This window comes from Lissotriton vulgaris, chromosome 6 (genome assembly GCF_964263255.1).
Source record: "Lissotriton vulgaris chromosome 6, aLisVul1.2, whole genome shotgun sequence".
Lineage (NCBI taxonomy): Eukaryota > Metazoa > Chordata > Amphibia > Caudata > Salamandridae > Lissotriton > Lissotriton vulgaris.
The window spans coordinates 784885080-784905595 of NC_141694.1; the positions used below are offsets into that span (position 1 = coordinate 784885080).

Genomic DNA, 20516 nt, shown 5'->3' on the forward strand with positions numbered 1-20516 from the left:
ATGAATGGAAAAACTAGAACTATGTAGCTATATAGGTTGTAGCTATGTAAAGCACGAAAACAGACAGAGTCAAGGAATCCAAATCCTCCGGTATCCTATCATGCCCTGTCAGTGGCCGTTGCTGCATTTTCTCTGGCTCACGGGGAAAGGATCCTGGAGCACCGAGCACAGCTTTTTGTGGCCCTATTCACTTAGAAATCTTTTCAAACCTTCTATATTTTACACAATGTCCTTAAGGACTTAAAGCCTTATTATGAATTGCACAGTACGGGAGGCACAGTAAAACCTCATGCGATTTCTACCTTTGTTGGTTGGTAAATCTACCCCAGTACTTTGTAACTACAAGTTAAACCCCATTACACGGGCAATTACTGTGTGGGACCAATTTATCCGGTCATAAAACTACATGATATTTCCAATTCCATGTAGATCAGTGCATGGATTTACCTGACCTTAGAAGGTGATGAATGTGGTCTTTGTATGCTGAGGCCACTGGATGGGATGGGGACACAACCAAGTCCTTTTGGCTCCAGAGACCTATTTTCCTGACAATTGCCAGCATATTCAGTTGTTTTCAAGGTGCACCTTGAAGGATAGAAAAAGCAATCAGGCTTCATGGTCTTTAGGATGAGGTGGGAATATGCCAGGAACACCCCTCAGAGCAATATGGGCAGTCAGACGACAAGGCCTTCTAACAGAGCTCCAGTTTCCATCTCTGACAGCTCCTCAGGTGTGGTATCCAAGAGGAGACACCTTAATGGAAAATGACACCATTCCCACTTATCCAGATCCATGATGTTGAAGCAAAGGTATAGTGGCTGATTTGATGTCAAAGAGAAATGTAACATTGAAGAAAAATATGACACTCAACATGAGGAAAGGCTATGACGATGAGGTACCACTCAATGTCAAGTCATTTGGCTCATGAGCCTCTTAACACTAGTCTGAGGAATGAATTTGCAGCTAAAATCTAGATTGCTTGCTTCTTCCCAAGATTCTGAGTAGCCACAGGTGTACTTTCCTCACTGGGTTGCTAAATCAGTACTAGAAATTCCATATTGTCCTCCTCCAAGCCCTGATTCACCTCCACAGCTAGCTACATTAGTCTGTACTTCACACCCAAGAGCTACCTCGCTAGTCATTCCAAAGTAGTCCCATCATTACGACCGGCACCACTTCTAATGTAAGTCAATCAAGGAGATCAAAGATTTCGATATGGCGATCACGCTGTCTTCTCAGTTTGCAGTCGAGGCATCGAGATTGACATCACTTGCATCATTCTAGCCTCTCTAGAAGATCTTGTTCTTTGAGGAAGTCTGAAAAAATAGCATATTCCCCATTTTCATCTTCATCTTCTAAACAAAGAGGTAAAAAATGTTCTCCAACCTTAGAAGAAGCTAGAATTTCTCCCATTGATTACATCAATATTGTTCAGTCTTGATTATAAAGGCCAGTAATCTTAACACCCCTTTAAGTTCCACCTCTACAACCACTTTGGTAACATTTGAAACATTACACCACTGCTCCTTCTCTCATATTTAGTCGACCTCAACTAGTAATACTTACAAATATTTCGATCGATACAGTCAAGATAGACTACAGCAGAAATTCAACATCCTTCCTTAAAACTGTACTGAGAAAGGGATTCTTTCTACGCGTTAAGAAAAGTACATTTATTGCTGCTACTGTCTGGTGAAAACAAAGTCCCAAAACATGAGTTCTGACCGATTCTAGATCTCAAGTTGGTAAGAAATAGATATGGAAAGAGAAACTCGGAATGCTAGTGAACTACCTAATCCACCATCCACTTCATCAGTAGATTTTCATAGATCTTCAGGACGCCAACTTATACATCCCTACTGCAATGAGACATTGGAACCTTCTAGGGATTACCACTAACAATAGAAGGTCCTTCCAGTCGGCCTCAAGTCTGCACCAAGAACATTTTTTAAGTGCATTGCAGTGGTGACAGCACATTTCAGAAATCAGAGGATATTTGTATATCTGTGTCTAGACAAGAGAGTGATTAATGCCTCAACTACACAGCAAGCTCATTTACATTTCCAGATAACAGTCTCTACTTTGCATTGCCAGGGATTGCATGCCAATCAGAAGTCGGCATCAACTCATATACACCAAAAGCCAAAAGTGTGTACTTTGGCGGTGGATCTGTTATCTATCAATCAGAAGTATTCTAATCTTGTATATGTGGAGCATCTTATGGCATAGCAGGTTTAATCTCTTCTGGGTTCAAGGGCACTTTCCTTCTTTTACATGCTGATCTTCGCTTGAGACCATTGCGACATTGTCTGGAAAACTAGTGGTGGCAATATTCAAAATACAGGAGGACAAATTGTACCTTTCTCCTCATGCGGCCCCTTCTCATCAATAGTGGTTCCAACCACAGATTCTCCAAAGTGGTGAGGACTTCCATCAACATGTGCACTTAGGCAATATCGAAAAAAGCCCTCATAATGATTTGGAGTCCCCATATGGGCCAATTCAGATGCAAAGGATATGTTCTTTCAAGGAGATGTCCTATCCCATCATTCTCCTGGATATGAGAGCTGTACATCTAGCGCTCAAGGTAGTCCAGCCAGTTTTCAAGACCATCTCCCTTCTTGTTCAAATGGACAATATGACAACTATATGCTTCTTAAGCAAGCTAGTGGGGACACTAGCTAGAGTACTGTCACCTAAGGTTACCACAGGCCACCTCCAAGGTGTTCAAAATGCTCAAGTTGGCTCACTGACCAGTGTCTTCTAGAAAACCACAAGTGGACTCTTAATGATACTGTTCTACAAAATATCTTCTATGACTGGGGTTTTTCTCAGTGAGGCATGTTTGTAAAAGCAGACAACAAAAATGCCCAGACTTCACCTCCAGTAACTATTAACTGGGTACAAATGGAAGTCCCACCTGTATCATCTGGCCGGGGGGGATTTCTCTGTGCTTTTCCTCTTATTCCCCTGGTACCAGATGTCATTTGTCGAACAGTCATACTCAAGGGGCATGATGGTCGTAATTGCACCAGAGTTGCACTGGCAGTGGTGGTTCATCAGTGTTCTTGTGAAATGTCCACACAGGACATTGCCATGGAGACTGGATCACCACAAGTTCAGGTGCCAAAGTTTTCATTCCATTGTTCTATTATTGAATCTAGCAGCCTGATTCCTGAACTCATTCAAAATAGGCAGTTGACCCTTCCTCAAGAGTGTCTGGACATTCTGAAAGAAGCTGAATGTCCCGCAAGAGCTTATGCCTTTAAAGGCAAGAGATTTTCCATTTGGTGTGTACTAAAGGGTTTAAATCCCAATGCATGTTAAAAAGAAGTGATACTCCCTTATCTTTCTAATTTAGTTATGTTGGGGCTGCAATTCTCTGTGTAAATCTACATCTCACAGTTATTGCTGCTTATAGAAAATGCCCTTCACAAACCACTTTTTTTCCAGAATCTCCGTCATTAAGGATTTATTGAAGGGAAATAAATAAATTTTACTTCCTATCAGTACACCTTCTTATCCTTGAGCGCTGAATGTTGACATGTGAAGGCTCATGGATTCTCTGTTGGTACTTATTCACAAAGTTTTTCTATAACATCTATCATGGAAAGTCACATTCAACTATGAGCGCAGGATTATCAAAATGTAAGCGTTATTTTTCCATGAATCAGATGGAGTGTTCCATAAGAACAAAGTGGTCAAAGGTTCTTCCTAAAGTAAACTCAGATTTCTATTTTAAGCACTTTATTTTCCCTATTTTTTCAGAATTCAGCCTTTTTAACTGACAAATCTCTTCATACAGTAGATGTCATTCGAGAACATCAAATTAATGTGAGAAAAGCCAAACGTTTGTTTCTTTATGACCTTCTATGGACTGGTTTAGCTACTTCATAGCAGTCTATTTCTAGATGGTTAGTCACTTGAATGAGTGAATAAATCTTTATTCGGTTTTGCAACATAATCATAAAGGTTAAATACATATAAAACCACTTACATAAGTTTAAAATACAGAAGGCATCGTTATAACAAACCTACATTACAAAACCTCTAAAATATTCAAGAGTGCTACTCCTAATAGTACATCGGACAGACTTACATTAAAAGTTTGACTAATTCCTAATTTTATTCCAGTGTAGTGCATCTTTCAAAAAGGAAGGAACAGGCATCATTACAGCATGATAGGTAATAACTGCAGGTGTAAAAAAGCTGGCCGAAACTGACGGAAGCACCTGGATTTTAAAATGTTATATACAAATTCTAATGATGCAAGAACTCATAAAATGTACAGAATAAAACCAAATTTTCCAGAGTCGGAAATAAGCAACTGTCACAAGGGTATATTTGGATCGTTTTTGAATCAACTGGCATTGGGGAAAACAAATAAGTGGACGTATTGAGCCCGGATGAAATTTCGTTAGTAGAGCTCTTTCCCAAGGTTGCCTAACAATAAAAAGATAGGTCTCAGGGACCTGCAACAATTGACAAAAGGAAAATAGATCTAGCAGTTGGTTTCACAAGCACCTCAGATTCCCTATCTTCCTTTAGCTGCTTCAAAAATCGTTCCCTTACTAATCTCCTATCCCCCTTATTAAGAAGGTGCAGTCTATGAAACAAGTCGGGACAGTCTAAAGTCCAAGAAACAGTATTGATTTAATTCAACCACGGTATTTTGTGTCCATACATACACACACACATCCAAGGCATCCATGTTGAACCCTGTGTGCCCACCACACCACACTGAGATCCACAATAACACTAGGGCCAATTTCACACAGTTCTCCTCGTAATTAAGGCCCTGCACTTCATAAACGAATAACAATGAATTGTTAGGGCCCAGGCCCAACGGTTTCCTGCAAAAGCAATTCTCTTCTTGCTGAATGACATTTTCTGGAACAAGGGTAGGATGGGTTTATTACTAATTGATGCTGAAAATCTAAAAAAAAGTGCTGCTATCTTGAGAAAGGCGAGAGCACTAATTAAATATGCATGTAAATCAAGTATTCTGTTGATCGAATGTCACCCCAGATAATGATAAGCAGGTACCCTAAAAACCCTCTTCCCTTTTAAGGAGATTGATCTTGTTTTGGAAATTTTCCTTCAACATGCTATAGCATGTATTTTGCTGCTGTTCACATCCAATTCCAACTCATCCATACAGCTGACAAAAAGATCGACAAGCATTTTAAGATCATTAGCCGTTCGGGCCAACAACACAGCATCATACACGGAGAGCAGGAAAGGCACGAAAACTATCTTTACCTTGGGCTAATCTGTCCAGTGTGTGGCCAAATGGGTGTTCAAACAACTAAAATAGAATAAAAAAAGAATAGGGACCAACACACAGCCCTGTCTGACCCATGCCACATCTCACTGAGGCATTCACATCCATAAGTAAAGCCTTAAAAAAATTGACCTGTGAAGTAGATAACCCTAATGCCACCAAGTTGTTCCATAGCTTTGACCTATTAACCCGGTCAAAGGCACTGCTCAGGTCCATAAATGCAAGGCAAATGGACCCTTGCTTTGCTACCACATATTTTCCAATCTGCAGGTTTAAGTTTAAGCAGTGCCCTAAACCCTAAGCCCTAATCCCGAAACCCAAACCGAACTGGGCAGAGTATGTTGTTTGCTTGGGCCCAATCTTCCACACACTGTAAAATAATGCTGCCCACCACCTTCACTAGTGAGTTTAATAAGGAAATAGGTATTTAGCATGTGTGATCTAGTCTGTCCTCTTTTTTTTAAATTGGTACTATTATTCCAAATTTTGATGACGGGGGAGTCCCATCTGGACAGCAGCATCAAGTGCGTTCGTTAGGATGGGGGCCCAAAAGTGGGCCTCAGCCTTATAGTATCCTGTCCGGACCAGGTGCTTTATTGGATGGACTGGCCAGCATCGCTGCATATTCCTCCTCAAAGCCACACACAATCTCCAATGGATACAAGTGACTTTCGTCATCCAAAGCCGGAGGGACATCAATATCAAGAGTGTAAACCCTTTTGCAGTGGGACACCCAGTGCTCTGGTCTAATAGTGGTGCCTATGTCATGGGGAGCAGCCACAGTGGGCTGTCTTACTTTGACAATAGCCTAAAACCCCTTGAGTCCTTGGAGTCACAAGTAGACATCAACTGCTCCCAAGAAGCCTCTTTAGGATCAGCTAATTTATATGCCATCCTCGCCTCTGTAATATTATGCTGATTGTAAAGCTTACTTTTAAGGGCCTTGCGAAGTTGCTTATTGGCCAGCCTACTGGCTTTATCAAACCAGCCAAATTGTACAGCTGGGCTGGACCAGACATTTCCCACATGATGTCATTGGTAAAACTATTCGATTGGGCATCCTGGCCCCCTATAGCAGATGAATCAAAAGCTAATTAAAGCTCCATGATAAGATCTAAGTTTGTTCTAACTAAGTTCTCAGACAGAGAAGGAATTGGAAGATTAGCCCACTGCACCTTTTTAACCCCTTGTCCTCAACACTCAGGCCAATCAGGCCTGGTGCAGAATCCAGGCTGGTGCTGGTTATTGCTACCACCCTTATTTCTATGGAGTTAAGAATATTACAAGTTTCATGCACAAACCCTGAGCTCACAGCAATCACAAGTGTCCTAGATATAAACACATAGTCATTAATGGACCCTTTACTCCATCATACGAATAAAGGTAGTTCGTCAGGTGAGCAAGCCGTCCTAGTCATCACATTACATGGGCCTGCATGCCCAAGTGCTTCAAATAACATACGGCCCCTTTGGTAAAGGGTAGATGTACAAATAAGAGAGTCTTCAACCAAAAAGAGGTTACTATCAATTTGAATAGCACCCAGCTTAGCATTGAAATCCCCGCCCAATATAATATTAAAAGCCTTAAAATATGCAAGCAAACTAGTCTCAAGGATTGATATCACTTGAAATAGGTCCTCAATCTGACACCCAAGATCCCTAACTGAATTATAAAAATGTACCAGACAGAAGTGAGACTCACTGAAAGAAACCACCCATAAAATGTGTATCCCTGTATGCCTGAGGGGGATAGGTACAACCTTCAGCTGCTTTGAGATGCCGACCAGAGTGACTAAGCCGCCATATACTCTATTGCCAGGAGAAGGAATCAGTGCCATGGTATAGCTTTCAAAGCCATCCTAAACAACGGGCTCCTGAGCCCAGGGTTTCTGCCGCATAAGTATGTCACACTGGCTAGCAAAATTAAGCCATTACTGATAATGAATCTTGTCCCTAATTCTTCCAACATTCCAACTAAGAACCAGTCACTTCTATGTTATTAGGTTCTGAAAAATCAAAATTAAGGGCCTGATTTTGACCCTGGTTCGTGGCCTACCATCTGTCATGGTGGAGGAGGTCATTTTGAAATCCTGTCAGAGTAGTGTGTGTTGTATATGTGTTATTAGTCAGTTTCCCTGATAGATTACGACACTGTGCCTTGTCAAGAGTTTGAGTAGTCTTCCGAAATGCTGAAAGAATTTGAATTCCATAGGTCATAGAAACATGCGAGTAAAGTCATACAACATAAGAAATATACCTAATTTAGACAATCAGGAACAAGCATTTTTAAAATGCATGTTAAAACTGCTTGCTGTTTAAAGTCAGTAGACATAACAGGGTTATTGATGCCATCGCATATCAACAGTACTCATACAAATGATTTCGGGCAAAGAGAACATTCGGAGTGGTGCAAGCCAAGACTTTTGTGTACAGCAGGTTTCCTGAAGCTCACAGTAGCAGATGTTCAATGAACTGCATTACTGTACCAGCTCAAGAACCCCAAATTATCACAAAGATAATAAAAAAAGAGATAATCTTGTTTGAGCCAGGCTTTCCATGCTCCCAAAGGTCTCAGAGAGCAAAGAGAATCACACCATAACTGATAGGGCACTCCAAAAAATAGCATGCCTAAACCTGTGTAGCTTTGGGAAAGAATCATCTATAGAAACATGAATGTCACTCTAGCCATAACAAAAGCTAACCAGCAGGTGCTGTCCAGCAGCGACCTCTTACTTGAAAGATTATTAAACATTAGTCACAGGTTACTGCTGAATTTGTCTCTATATTGTATTACAAAATTTGCTTTTGCTTTCAGGAGGAACTTCGGAGGTTAAAGATACCATTAATAATCATTGATGGTGCAAGGAAAGCACACATTGTACAGTACCTTTTGTATGAGAGACTGAAGCATCTGGTGGAAAACCGTGAAAGTCTTTTTGAGAAGTGTTACCCAATAAGCTTAGAACTTGCAAATAAAATGCTACGTCTTTCCTATAAGCATCCAAGTATTTTTGGACGATGGGACCCGATCAAGGTACGTTTCTGAAGCGTAGGTACAATTGTTATTCTATTTTGTGCAGTTAATGTCTGCAGTGAATTGATGACCTGATAACAATATTATTGTATATGAATGACAAGGAACAAGACCTATCTAGTGTCATAATCACAAACATAACATGAATCTGGTGGTAGCACATGGAGCTAATTTGTTTGTATTATTGGTTGCCATCTCTAATATTATTAACTCTATAAAACATATGTAACCCTCTATATACAGCATATTTCCATTCAGAATCTCTACTTTCTGCTGCCCTGCCTTGTTCCTTTTCTGTCAATTTCAAGTATTTTATTAAAGGGTGTACAGATAATCAATTAAAGTGGAAGCTTTTTCATTCAACTGGCCTTCATGTATGAGAAAAAAAGAGAGTGAACATATCTCTCATTCATGAGTTAAGTAAAGGGAAAAGCATTATGAATGCCTAGAAAATTCCAAAAATAAATTCAAAATCTATTATTCAACTATTACATTGGTCCATTACATTCCCAATAATTATAAGTAGTTGTAAAGAATATGAATTAGAAGATCTCCCCTTCTTCCTTGTGCTAGTCCTAAATTCCTTCAAAATTGTAACTGCTTCTATTACCAGAGGGATGGATTAAGAGGAAGGATCCTTCTTATGCTGAAATTCCTATTTTGTCCTTTCTCTAAAGAAAGGCACTTTTGGTATGACAAGCACCTGCCTAAAAAGACATGATTCAGTTATTGAATGTCAAGAATGTAAGAATACCATAATATACGGTCTATTCCTATTTTCCCTAATCTCTACAGAATTAAAGTCTGGCTGCTCTTCAGTTGCCAGGTTGAGACACCTCTTCCCCTAAAAGAAGAGTGTTGGAACTGTGAATTGCTACTTGGGGCCAGCAGTGCAGGACGGATTCCAGCATCTTCTTTTATGATTGGATAGTTAATAGGTCATGGATCTTGACTTTACCAGACAATCTCTATGAGAATGTATAACCTCTCGCTGGCGGGAATTTCAGTGTACTGTAGGGATTAATGGTGCTGATAAGTGGCTAATATTTTAAACAAATCTGTGCATGCACACCAACATAACGTAATAAAGGATTAAACAAATGGTACTGGATTTACCATAGGGAATGGTTACACCTGTGACCTAACCCTAAGAGGGTAACAGCCAGACATTAGGACGTGGGACACACAACTCCACTGAAACAAACAGGGCATCCTCAGATGGCCTTGAACCCTCAAAGCAAACATTAGGGAGAACATTTTAGTACACTGAGCTCTGGAATCATGGGGACCACTCAAGACCTCCATTTGGACAAATTGACCAAATCATTCTTGCCATTAATGACACTTGGAATGCACTAGAAAGCGAAATTGGCACATTAGCATTTAGGCCTTTTAAGAACTGATCAACAAAGGAAAGTCATCAAAACGGAATCCAAATTCAACTCAATGATCCACTGATACTAAATATCAGGAGTGCCCTGTGCAGGTAAGAGCGGTGGGGCTGGGTGGGCGTGGACTCGACAGACACCGATGAGGGAAAATGAAATATTTTCCCCTTGTCTCTCGAGTCCCCCCACCTCATAGCCCTAGCAGGTAAGAGCAGTGGGGCGTGGGGCTGGGTGGAGGGGGGGCTCGGCAGACGATGAGGGAAAATTAAAAAAATAATTTACCCTCATCATCGTCTGTCGAGTACCCCCCCCCCCCCCGCAACCCCGCCCCACCGCTCTTATCTGCACAGGCTGCTCCTGCTAAATATCCAAAAGGTGCAAGCATAGAATTATGGTGGGGAGCATGATTTAGCAACCAGCTGGTGCCTCAAGAGTGATCTACTTTTTTCACAGTGGATTGCCCCTAACCCCCCCCCCCCCCCCCCCACCCCCTTGCTCCAGGAGTTCGTACTAGACCAGTGTTAGCCAAGCTACTAAATTACAGAGACCCTGACCTTTTGTTATAAAAAGCAAGAAGAGAAAGACAAGTACATGGCAACAAAGTCTCAGGTTTTCCTGATTACACAATAGCCCAATCCCAGCAACACTCCTTCCTGGAAGTCAAAAGGAGACTCAGAGCAACAAATGTGAAATATATGCTACCCTTTCCTGTCAAGCTTAAATATTTCTGGGGGAAAACCCTATTTGTAGGGAGCTGGCTCTGTATATATTATACTAAAGTAAGGTATAGTGTGCACAGAGTCCAACGGATCCCCAGAGGCTTAATTAGATAATACTAAACGCTCTACTTGTGGTAATGTAATCGAAAATTAACCTCATCAGAGTGGCTGTGTTACACATTTCTTGTACACACTCAGGCAAGAAATGATAGCACACACTCAAAGACCGACTCCAGACCAATTCTTTTGTATAAAAAGCTATTACTTTGTTATTTTATTTCTAGAAGGAAGAGGAACTCAGTTGCATGGAAGTAAGTTTCAAGAATAGTAATGCTTTTCAAGTCCAGAAAAAATTATTTTGCAAGGCAGTAGAAAATGCTTTACAGTATTAGAAATACTTTTGTAGATTCTAATTGAAATAGTAGAACTTTGCAATAGAAGCAGATAGACTTTTGTATGCAATGTGTTTTGTAAATGCAATGCAATCGTACAGGAGGAAAACAATGTTATTCATTAGCAGGTAAGTATCCAATTTACAATCCCAGTGTTCAGGGTTTTTGACCAACACTGGGCAAGGTTTCATTTCAGGTAGGTACTGCACCACTCGCGGCTGGGTGCAGAGGTCACTGGGCCCAATGTAAATCAAAGGAGGCTGGGAGCACTTAGTGGAGCACGGTTTGCAAATAGGTACCCGTGGTTTCAGGGCACAGGACCCTGGGGTTAAGATCAGCACAGGGAGAAGCCACAAAGCAGCTCCAGAGCTACACCACCAGCAGCACAGGGGTGGCCAGGTTCAGCTTTGGGCTCCCAATGCGTTTCAATGGAGGTTGTCGTTCGCACAAAGAGGCTGCAGGCTCGGACTAGGAGGCTGGCTGGAGGTGACCACTAGCTGGGCAGGTAAGGTGGAGGGCTGGGGGAGGTCGAGGAGCTGTTGGTTGAGCTCCCCAAGGCCAGAGGTCTGAGAAAGCAGGTGTACCTTTTAGTTGTTAAATCTACTGGGTTGGAGCCGGTCGCGGTCAGGGGAACCCTTCGTGTTGAGGCTGCAGGCAACTTTGTGGGTCCAGGCGAGATCATCCACCCATGGAGATGAGGTCAGGATTGCTGAGGAGACTTCACAGGGCACACAAACTCGAGCCATGGGCGTGTGTGCAGAGTGAGCGGGGTTGCGGATATCCTGGGATCCGCAGTCCTTGAAGATAGCACGATTCTGGACAGAGCAGCTGTCCTCAGAGATGTGGTCTTTATTGAAGAGTGAAAGTCTTCCTGGGGTTCTTGGAAGGCACTCCCCACGGGACAGGCGTTGTCTTCTATGCAGGCTCGAGAAACAGAAGATAGGCTGATAGAGCTGGGGCAAGGCAGAAGATTTTTTCTTGCTTTGCTGCACGGCGTCTTCTTTATCTGTCAAGGTTCAGTGGAGCCCCTAAATGCTGTATTTAGGGGCATTACAGGGACTGGCAGATGGCAGCCAATGGGATACCTGCCTTTATGGTGATTACACACTTTGAATGTCCCCTCCTTTGGGGAGGGGGCATCCCCCTAAACATTGAGTCAAATCCTTCCATCCTAGGTAGGGGGTTACCTCAGTCCAGGGCACCTTATGAGTGGTCCCGGCAAAGAGCCCCTTGCTTGCATATCAAAGGGCAGGAAGCCTTTGAGGCTCAATGCCCTGAATGCTGTTCCTACTTGGGGGTAGGCATGAAGCACATCCACCAATAGCAGCCTTTGACCCTGACCCACCAGAGCACAAGGGCTTCCACCACAGGGGGCCAGAAACAAGTCTGTGTGTGGCAGTCAGCTGGACATGAGGGAGTTGGTTGTCTTTCATGGGGCATCTCAAGATGGCCTCTTAGTGCATTTTGTAATACATCCAACACTGGCATCTGTGTGGGTTTATTATGCTGAGGAGTTTGATACGAAACTCCTTATCATTCAGTAAAGCCACCATAGAGCTGTGGAATTTGTAATGATAAACACCCAGCCCATGTACTCAATATGGCTCCCTTGCACTTAAAATGCCTGTGAATGGCACAGATACTGTATGAGCAAAGTGCTCATGCAGCTGTGCCCTCACCTGTGGTATAGGCATAGGGCTGCGAGGCCTGCTAGAGGGGGTGACTTACCTATGCCACAGGCAGTGGTAGGTTGGCAGGACACACTGGGATGTGTGCCATGTCGACTCTGAAGTTGTGTCTGCCCCAAAACTGTCAGAACCGCGTCCCGAGACCCCCCGCCTCCGTACCTGGAAACTGTTCCGGAAGGAAAAAGACACCGAACGACTTCTTAGCAGCTGCATGACGTCACCACCACACCACGGAAACTACGATGCCCAGAGGGCCGTGCGCAAGGCATAAAGGGCTGCCGCCAGTTAGCAGCAGCGTCGGATATTGCCAAACGCTCGCTGCGGTTAGCTCACTCAGGGAGAAACGCGAGGATAGCGTTTGTCTCCCTTGTCTTTGCTGGTCTTCAGAGCCCCGAGGAAGTGCGTTAGACAGAGGAGTGGCGGTCGGCCGCCCTGCTGCGATTTTGCATCAGAGCTTGCCATCAACACTATAGGGGAACAAGAACCATCGGCTGTGGCTTTGGAAAGCCCACCTAAGCAGACCAGCCCTTACGAAGTGGTAAGGGGGTTCCAAGCGGTCACGAAACCGCTTGCGCAGAAAACCAGTAGCATAAACACTTACCCTGCTGCAGCAAGCGGAACTCGAGCGGCATTTTCGGCCGCTGCTTTACACGGTGTCCTCCGTTGGTGAGCTACCAGGACAGGGGCTCTTGCGGAGGATGGTTGGTCCCTACGGTTCACTCAGCATTGTCGGCTGAGAGGGGTTCCGCCTGGAGTTGCTGAACGGCGAAGGGTATCGTTGACCTTACTTTATTATTCGTTATCCTGGTTGTGTAATCTTTCATTTGATATCATATTAAACCACCTAACAGCACGTTATCACATCATTGTCTTGGCATTGTGTTGGCTTTGGTTTGCTGAATCGGAGCTAACCATCTAGGTATTGATCTCAGGTCCACGCTCACAGGAACTCCGCAGCCAGGCAGTGGGTGGTGCACTACACGCATTCCTCAGTGGCTGTTCTCGCTGGCGTCAGGTCGACCCCGAGGACCAAGAGGTTCACAAAAACACACAGTCTGCAATGGCAGTGTGTATGTTTTTGGTGAGAGGTCTCTGAGGGTGGCAGAATACATGCTGCAGACCCTTAGGGACCCTCTCTGGCCACAAGGCCCTTGGTACCACTGGTACCTTTTACAAGGGACTTACATATGAGCCACTTGTGTGCCAATTGTTAAAACAAAGGTACAGTTTTGGAAAAGAACACAGGCACTGGGAACCTGATTGGCAGGGGCCCAGTGCACACGCAGTCAAAGTGCATCAGATATCAGGCAAGAAGTGGGGGCTAACCATGCACAAAGGGGCACTTTCCCACACTATTTCTAAACTGAACCAGGAGATACATGGGACTGGTGTGCCACTGGGTACATTTACTAAAGTGAAAGAGGGCAAGTAGTTGCGGGAAATACAATGCAGGAGAATGAATAAGAAATGTCTTAGAAGAGGGTCTAAATCCTCCACTGGGCAGATTCCAGAGGTGAAAGTTTCAGCAGCCGCTGGGGCTACCATATGGAGATCGGAAAAAACACCCCAGTCAACCAACGATAAACTGCCGTTACATCTCAGAATAAATCTGATGAAAATAAAACAGACCCCCAACTGCCAGACTTCACCCTTGGCCACGCCAATGACCACAGACAGCATCATATGAACCATCTGCATCAAGAGTTGTGGGGTAAGTTAGTTTTGCACAGCTGTCTGCAACCTCCATGGCAACTTCTGAAAGGCAAGACTTTCCTGTGACTGTTTTTCAAATTTGTTTCAGTGGGGAACTGTTTATGTTCTTTCTGAATCAGCATCTTGCAGTCACTGATCCCCGCCTTATTAATTATGAACTGAAAGGCGCATGATTTGAATCATTTTTTGGTGATTATTATATGAAGGGTAACTGGATACGGAAAAGAGAATCACTCCCTCCACGCACCTTTCATATATGTCAAGTACTGAGAAAGTTGTATGATACAACTGATTTAATGTTTTCGTGTGGGAGGATTAACTCTTTGTCTAGTCCTGTAGGTGTGTTATTTAGGAAGTTACCAAAACAGGTATATGTATATGTTGATTTGAACAAAAACACCACACACTCAGTGCAACTAGAGGGCTGATAAACTTTCTGGATACCAATGTCCTAACTTCCCTATATTTATGTGAAAAATCATGCTCACTCATAGATTCCCCTTATATACAAAAAGAGCACAAAGTATTATCTACACATACTTCTGAGCAACCGCCTAACATGGAAATTGTTACTTAAGTGCAATGTTAAGGGGGATGGGTAACCCATCAAAGTATTGCTGCTGAGTTGGGCGTCCTTCAGGGCACTAGAGGGAAACTTGTATAATGCAGGCCTGGTATCCTATATGTGATCAGGAGGGAACATAGTAATCCTGAACGCAGACACATCTCATAGATGTTTGTTTACTAAGAGACACTGTCAATGTCTATCTAGTTCCTAAATTCCTAGTAGGCTGAACTCCTGAATCACTTTAGCAATCAACTCAGGAATTTGATACAATCTCTTATGATATTTATTGGAGAGTTCAACTGTGTGCTGAACATAGATTTAGACATGGCACTGCTCCCTTCTCTAATATGACACCTGGACCTGGATCAGAAAATAAAATCATACAAACGTCTAGAAATCCCTACATCCTCTAGACAGGGGTTATTCCTTTTACTTTCTGGTAAATATTCTCCCCTCTTGTTTTTATTGATTTATTTTCCTGTTGGAGAGTGCATGTTTATCAGGATACATTTTGGGCAAGCCAACAACAGACCACAATTCATTAATGCTATTTAGATCAATGGAATGTTGGTAGCCTTATTGAAAACAATGGTGTGCTCTGGGCTTATAATGGCTGGTATAAGCTCCAACATTCCAATGTTTCTTTGTTCACAGCTCTGGCTGTGAACAAAGCCTTCAGGGAGCCTGAGGGGATTTCAATCCCCTTGCGTTCCCTGAAGGCTTTGTTTTATTTATTAGAACATTCTGCCCTCTAGTGGCAGAATGTTCTAATAGCCTTATAGCCCTTTGTAGCAGGGCTATACCAGCTTTTAATGTCCTGCTGCCTTGTTAAAAACCCTCGCCTTCGGCTCGGGCCTTTAACGCTGCAGCTGGCCTTTAATAGCTGGTTTAGCCCGCTACAGTGGGCTATAAGGCTATAGTATATCATGGAATATATTGTGGTGTTGGTGCACAACATATTTCCCATCCTACAGGGTGCAAGCAGAGTCTATTGAGGATGGAGCATTTAGGGAAAATGAAAAGTCATTTTCAACTGTTTCCTGGATAATGCAGGTTCCATTGAGGACTTATTACTAAAATGTGAGATGTTTAAAGACGTTGTAAGGGGAATGCTGTTAGGGATTGAGTTTGGTTGGCAGAGGTATGCACCCTGTCCAAGCAGGAACCGAAATCCTACTCAGGGTAAGCTAGATACACACTTAGAAATAACCTGTGCTCACCCTCTGGTATCTTGGCATTGAGCAATCCGGCTTATCTAAAGGGGCAATGTGTAAAGTATTTATGCCACGCCCACACACAGTGGGGTTTTGTGAAATCCCAATAAAAAGACTCCACACATGGTGAGAAAAATAGACAATATTTTAATGAATAAATCAAGAACAAAATGACAAAATTCAAAAAGTAGAACCAAAGTTTTTTAACAATTAAAAAGACTTCTAGTGCTCAGAAGCAATAAGCACCAACAGGGGCTATCTGGTCGTGCTGGATTGGGACCAAGTCAATTGTTCGGGCCGACTGTGATGGAGCACAGCCCGGCTACAGGTCCCACTCAGGCCTCGGTGGTGCAAAGTGCCTTATCCTGGTCACAAAATCAAGATGTGGGCGCATTCGAGTGATGCATCGAGCAATGTGTCGATCCCGCAGTGTCGGTGATGTGTTGGTTTCATAGACGAAGTGCTAAGACCGAGATACGTTGATTTTTAGGGAAATGCGCTGGGTTTCTCCACGCGCAGCCAAACGATGCGTCATCGCCTTTGAAGCAAATATCGGGTCCACTTCCAGTGAACCAGGTACCCGAGCAAGGTTAGAGACTTTGATTTCCCTGAGTCTCAACAACAGGGGGCAAGCTAACAAAACCTTGGAGGACAATTTGGGGTGCAAGGCAGAGTCTAGCTCTCCCTTAGCAGGGTCAGAGAGCAGCAGACAGCATGGCAGCACAGCAGAAAAGCAAGCCTTCCAGGTTAGCAGTCCAGTGGAGTGTCAGTCCTTGATTCAGCACAGCAGTTCTTCTGACAGAGTCCAGTTGTAGGTCCAGAAGTGCCTTCTTTGGTGGGGTCAGAGACCCAGTACTCATACCCAGTTGTGCGTTTAAAGTTGGAGTGACTTCAAAGAAGGGTCTTTCATTTGCACATAGGTCCATTCTTGCCAGCTCTGGTTCCAGACTATCAGTAGGGTGTAATCAGCCCTTTGTGTGGGAAAATGTAACATTGGGGACTTGGCTTCTAGCCAAGGGATCAATATTTTTGTCTCTTCTTGCTGTAGTAACTCGTGTATATTAATTCCCAGACATCATTTCCTTTTGCTGGTTTGCTTCTGCCCAGATGTATCCTTGGGGAGGATTAGGGCATAACCTATAGTTTTTTCACACTTTGGAAAAGTGGCATTTCTAAAATAGTAATCCGAATCCACCTTTACAAGTAAAGATGATTTGTAACTACCATTCCAAAGATATAAAACATGACACAGCTACTCTTTTCTTATCAGGAATTTGTTATGTTATTTCAATTAATTTTCTAGAGCGCTCGAATACCCGAGGGTGACTTGGCGATATCTCTAAATGCAGTTAATGAGAAAATTTAGGATGGTGGAGACTCTAGGCATTGCTGAACAGCATTATTTTCAGGGCTTTCCTGGAAGCCAGTAAATTTGACATGCATGGCTTTGACATGTAAAGGAAGCATGTTCCAAGCTTTTGTTGCTCCCAACGCAGGGTTTCGGCAGTTCCAGGCTGAGCATTTAAACTAGCGCAGATTTGGCTAAAGTGGACCTTAAGATCCAAGTTGGAGTGTACCACTTGAAGCTGTTTCTTAAAAAGTCGGGGTCTAAGCCGTCAAATGCTTTAAAGGTAACTCTTTGCTTAATGGGCAACCAGTGAAGTTTCTGACTAGATTTCACCATTGAATGGTGTTTTAGGTTTTTCAACAGGAGATGGGTGGCTGCATTTTGCAGGGTTTGAAGTTTGTTAAGTACCTATTGATGAGCATTAAGATCGAGACTGTTGCAATAGTCTAGCTTGGATAGCACAAGGGATGTAGCGAGTGCTTTCTAAAGATTAGATGGGATAAAAGGTAGTTTATTCTTTAGCATCCTAAGGGTATGGAAAGCTCCAGAAGTAACAGGTGTGACCTTATGGATGTAAGTCTATTTGTCATTGATCAGAACTCCCAAGTTGTGGCATTTACTAACAGGAATGGGGAGAGAACCTATGTCTTGTGGTCAGCAGGTGGGAGTCCAGAAAGAGGAATTGGCTCCAAAGAGCAGGACTTCAGTCTTTTCAGAATCGAGTTTAAAAGTGTATTAAGGGATTCCCAATGTTAACCTTTGAGAGGAGTAGGCCTCACAATAGAGAAAAATGCATTTAGGTGTTTTTCACTACCAGGACAGGCAAAACGTACCAGTACATGGCACTTAGCACTGAATTTGCGGAATGCTTTAGGTACAAAAGAGAAAGAAAAAGGCCTAGGCCTTATTCCCTTTTGTATCATATCCGCCTCTTTTTGTAAAAGAGACCAAACTTAGGCATAAGCCAATCAGAAGAGCCTCACCCCTTAGAACCCTCCTGTAGGAACCTCAGAGCCTCAGATTTTCTACTGCACGTTGTGCTTAGGGAGTCTCCTTTCAACTCTGCTCAATCTCTACTCTTCAGAAGTTTTTTCTTCAGAATTTTTCTTCAGGATTGTTAGCTGTTCCTTCCAGGATGTCTGAGAAGGAAAAGAAGAAGGCCCTTTTCAAGCCATGTTCCACCTGTGGCAAGAAAAGGCTTTTTGTTGAGGATAAGCATAAAGATTGCATCTACTGCCTCTATCATGATCATAAGGCTGCGGACTGCAAGATCTGTTGGACCTATTAAACCAAGACCCTCTGGGGTCGTGAGGGTAGGCTTCTTACCTGTCTCCTGAAGTTGAAGTCTAGAAAAGACACAGTCTCGAGTGACAGTGAGGAATCTTCATCAGCGTCATCTTCTAGAAGGTCAGTCAAAAGGGGTAGGGGTTCCCCTTCTCCTTCTTTGGAGCATCCTTCTAAGGCCTCAAAAAAGACCCCCAGAGAGTCTGAGAGCCAAGGTCCAGTCGAATCTCCTCACCATGGTGAAAAGGAGAGGGTGGGACCATCTACGCCTTCTTCGGGGATGAAGACTGATCAAGCCTTCAAAAAACCTTCTTCTCAGTCTTCTGGAAAGTCTGACAGAAGTACCAAAGCATCGACCCTGAAGGCGTCATCGACGAACAATTCGTCGACGAAGGGATTGAAGCCTTCACTTAAAATTGTACAGTCGACGGGCTCGTCGACGGGACAATCGACGTCGACGGGAGTATCGACGAGGAAGGACTCGTCGACGACAGGGACAGCATTGTCTACGAGGATGTCGACGAGGGCAGCAACGTCAACGAGGATGTCGACGAGGGCAGCAACGTTGACGACGATGTCGACGACGACAGTGACGACGAAGGGTTCGTCGACGGTCGTGACGACGATGGTGTCGTCGTCGAGGGCTTCGATGACGACAACATTGACGACAACAACAACAGCAGGAGCGTCGACGGTCTCGTTGTCGATGGCATCGACGATGCTCATCTCGTCGTCGAGTGTTCTTTCGCCGATGATGTTTATTCCGTCAATGACGGCAATATTAACAACTCCATTGTCGACGGGATCGTCGACGATTTTGTCGTCGGAGGAGAGGATAACCATCTCTATGACAAGGATTACTCCAGACATGAAATCTCCTAGGAGAGTTACCCCATTGCCTCCAGCTCTGCTTCTAGAGGAGGATGAGGATGAGTCAGAAGATGACGGACAGGACTAGTATGGCTTTGCGAACAGTCCTTCCCAGCTTTTGGTGAAATGCCAGGAGACAGATTCTGATGGAGAGTACAGCCAGGAATGTGGTTATCACCATCATCATTCTACCGAGCCACAACAGTACTCGAGACAGGACATTGTGTCTGTACCATCGTCATTGTTGCAAGACCTTCACAATATGCTGCAAGACTATAAGTCAAGATGTTCACAACCTGCTGCTGTTCCGACTGTGCATGCCTTGCCTGTCCCTGCGGCTCCACCAATGGCTACTCCTGAAATGCTGGCTCAGGTGTCATCTCGGCCTCAAACACCAGTTCTACAGGAGCCTTCGAAGCCATTGGACACCCATGACTATTCATCGGATGAAGATGAAAATTTTGATGAAAGGCCTGGTCAAGGTGTAGAATGGGATTAATATGTAATCCCAGACCCAGCATCTCCGTGTCCAGATCCGGTTGACTCCCCGCCAGTGGATATGGGGGGTTTCACAAACTAATGGAGAGAGCGGCTGGCAGAATCAAACTGTCTATGCCTTCTGTGGCCACCGAATGTTTCTTATATGATTTTAAGGAACCTTATAAGAAGACAACAAGATCTATCCCTATTGTCCAACATCTTCGGGAGGAAGGCCTTAAGGCAATGAAAAATCCAGCGACGGTGGTCCCTGTACTACTGCGCCTCGACAAAAAATACAAAGCCCCTGAAGATGGTCCGGCGTCTTTGACGGGACACCCGAGACGGGACTCAGTGATCTCACAAGCGGCACAAAGGAAGTCTCACAACCCCTCAGCTCCTTTGACAACTCCTCCGGATAAAGAGGGCAGGAGATTGGACAACGCCGGAAATATGTTTTCTTCAATGGCAAGTCTTTTAGTGCGAGCAGCAAATGCCTTGACGATATTGGGGAGGTACGATCGCCAACTTTGGTGTG

General features: G+C 43.8%; 1 protein-coding gene across 3 annotated transcripts in view; it reads left to right on the forward strand.

The window, feature by feature from the left end:
• Positions 1–20516, forward strand: part of AK9 (adenylate kinase 9) — a 1394796-nt gene that overhangs the window by 1152367 nt on the left and 221913 nt on the right. For all 3 annotated transcript variants that reach the window (XM_086926806.1, XM_086926808.1, XM_086926807.1), the window contains exon 34: positions 8099–8317. In XM_086926806.1, coding sequence (XP_086782932.1) covers positions 8099–8317 — 219 coding nt within the window. The remainder of the gene's footprint in view (positions 1–8098; positions 8318–20516) is intronic.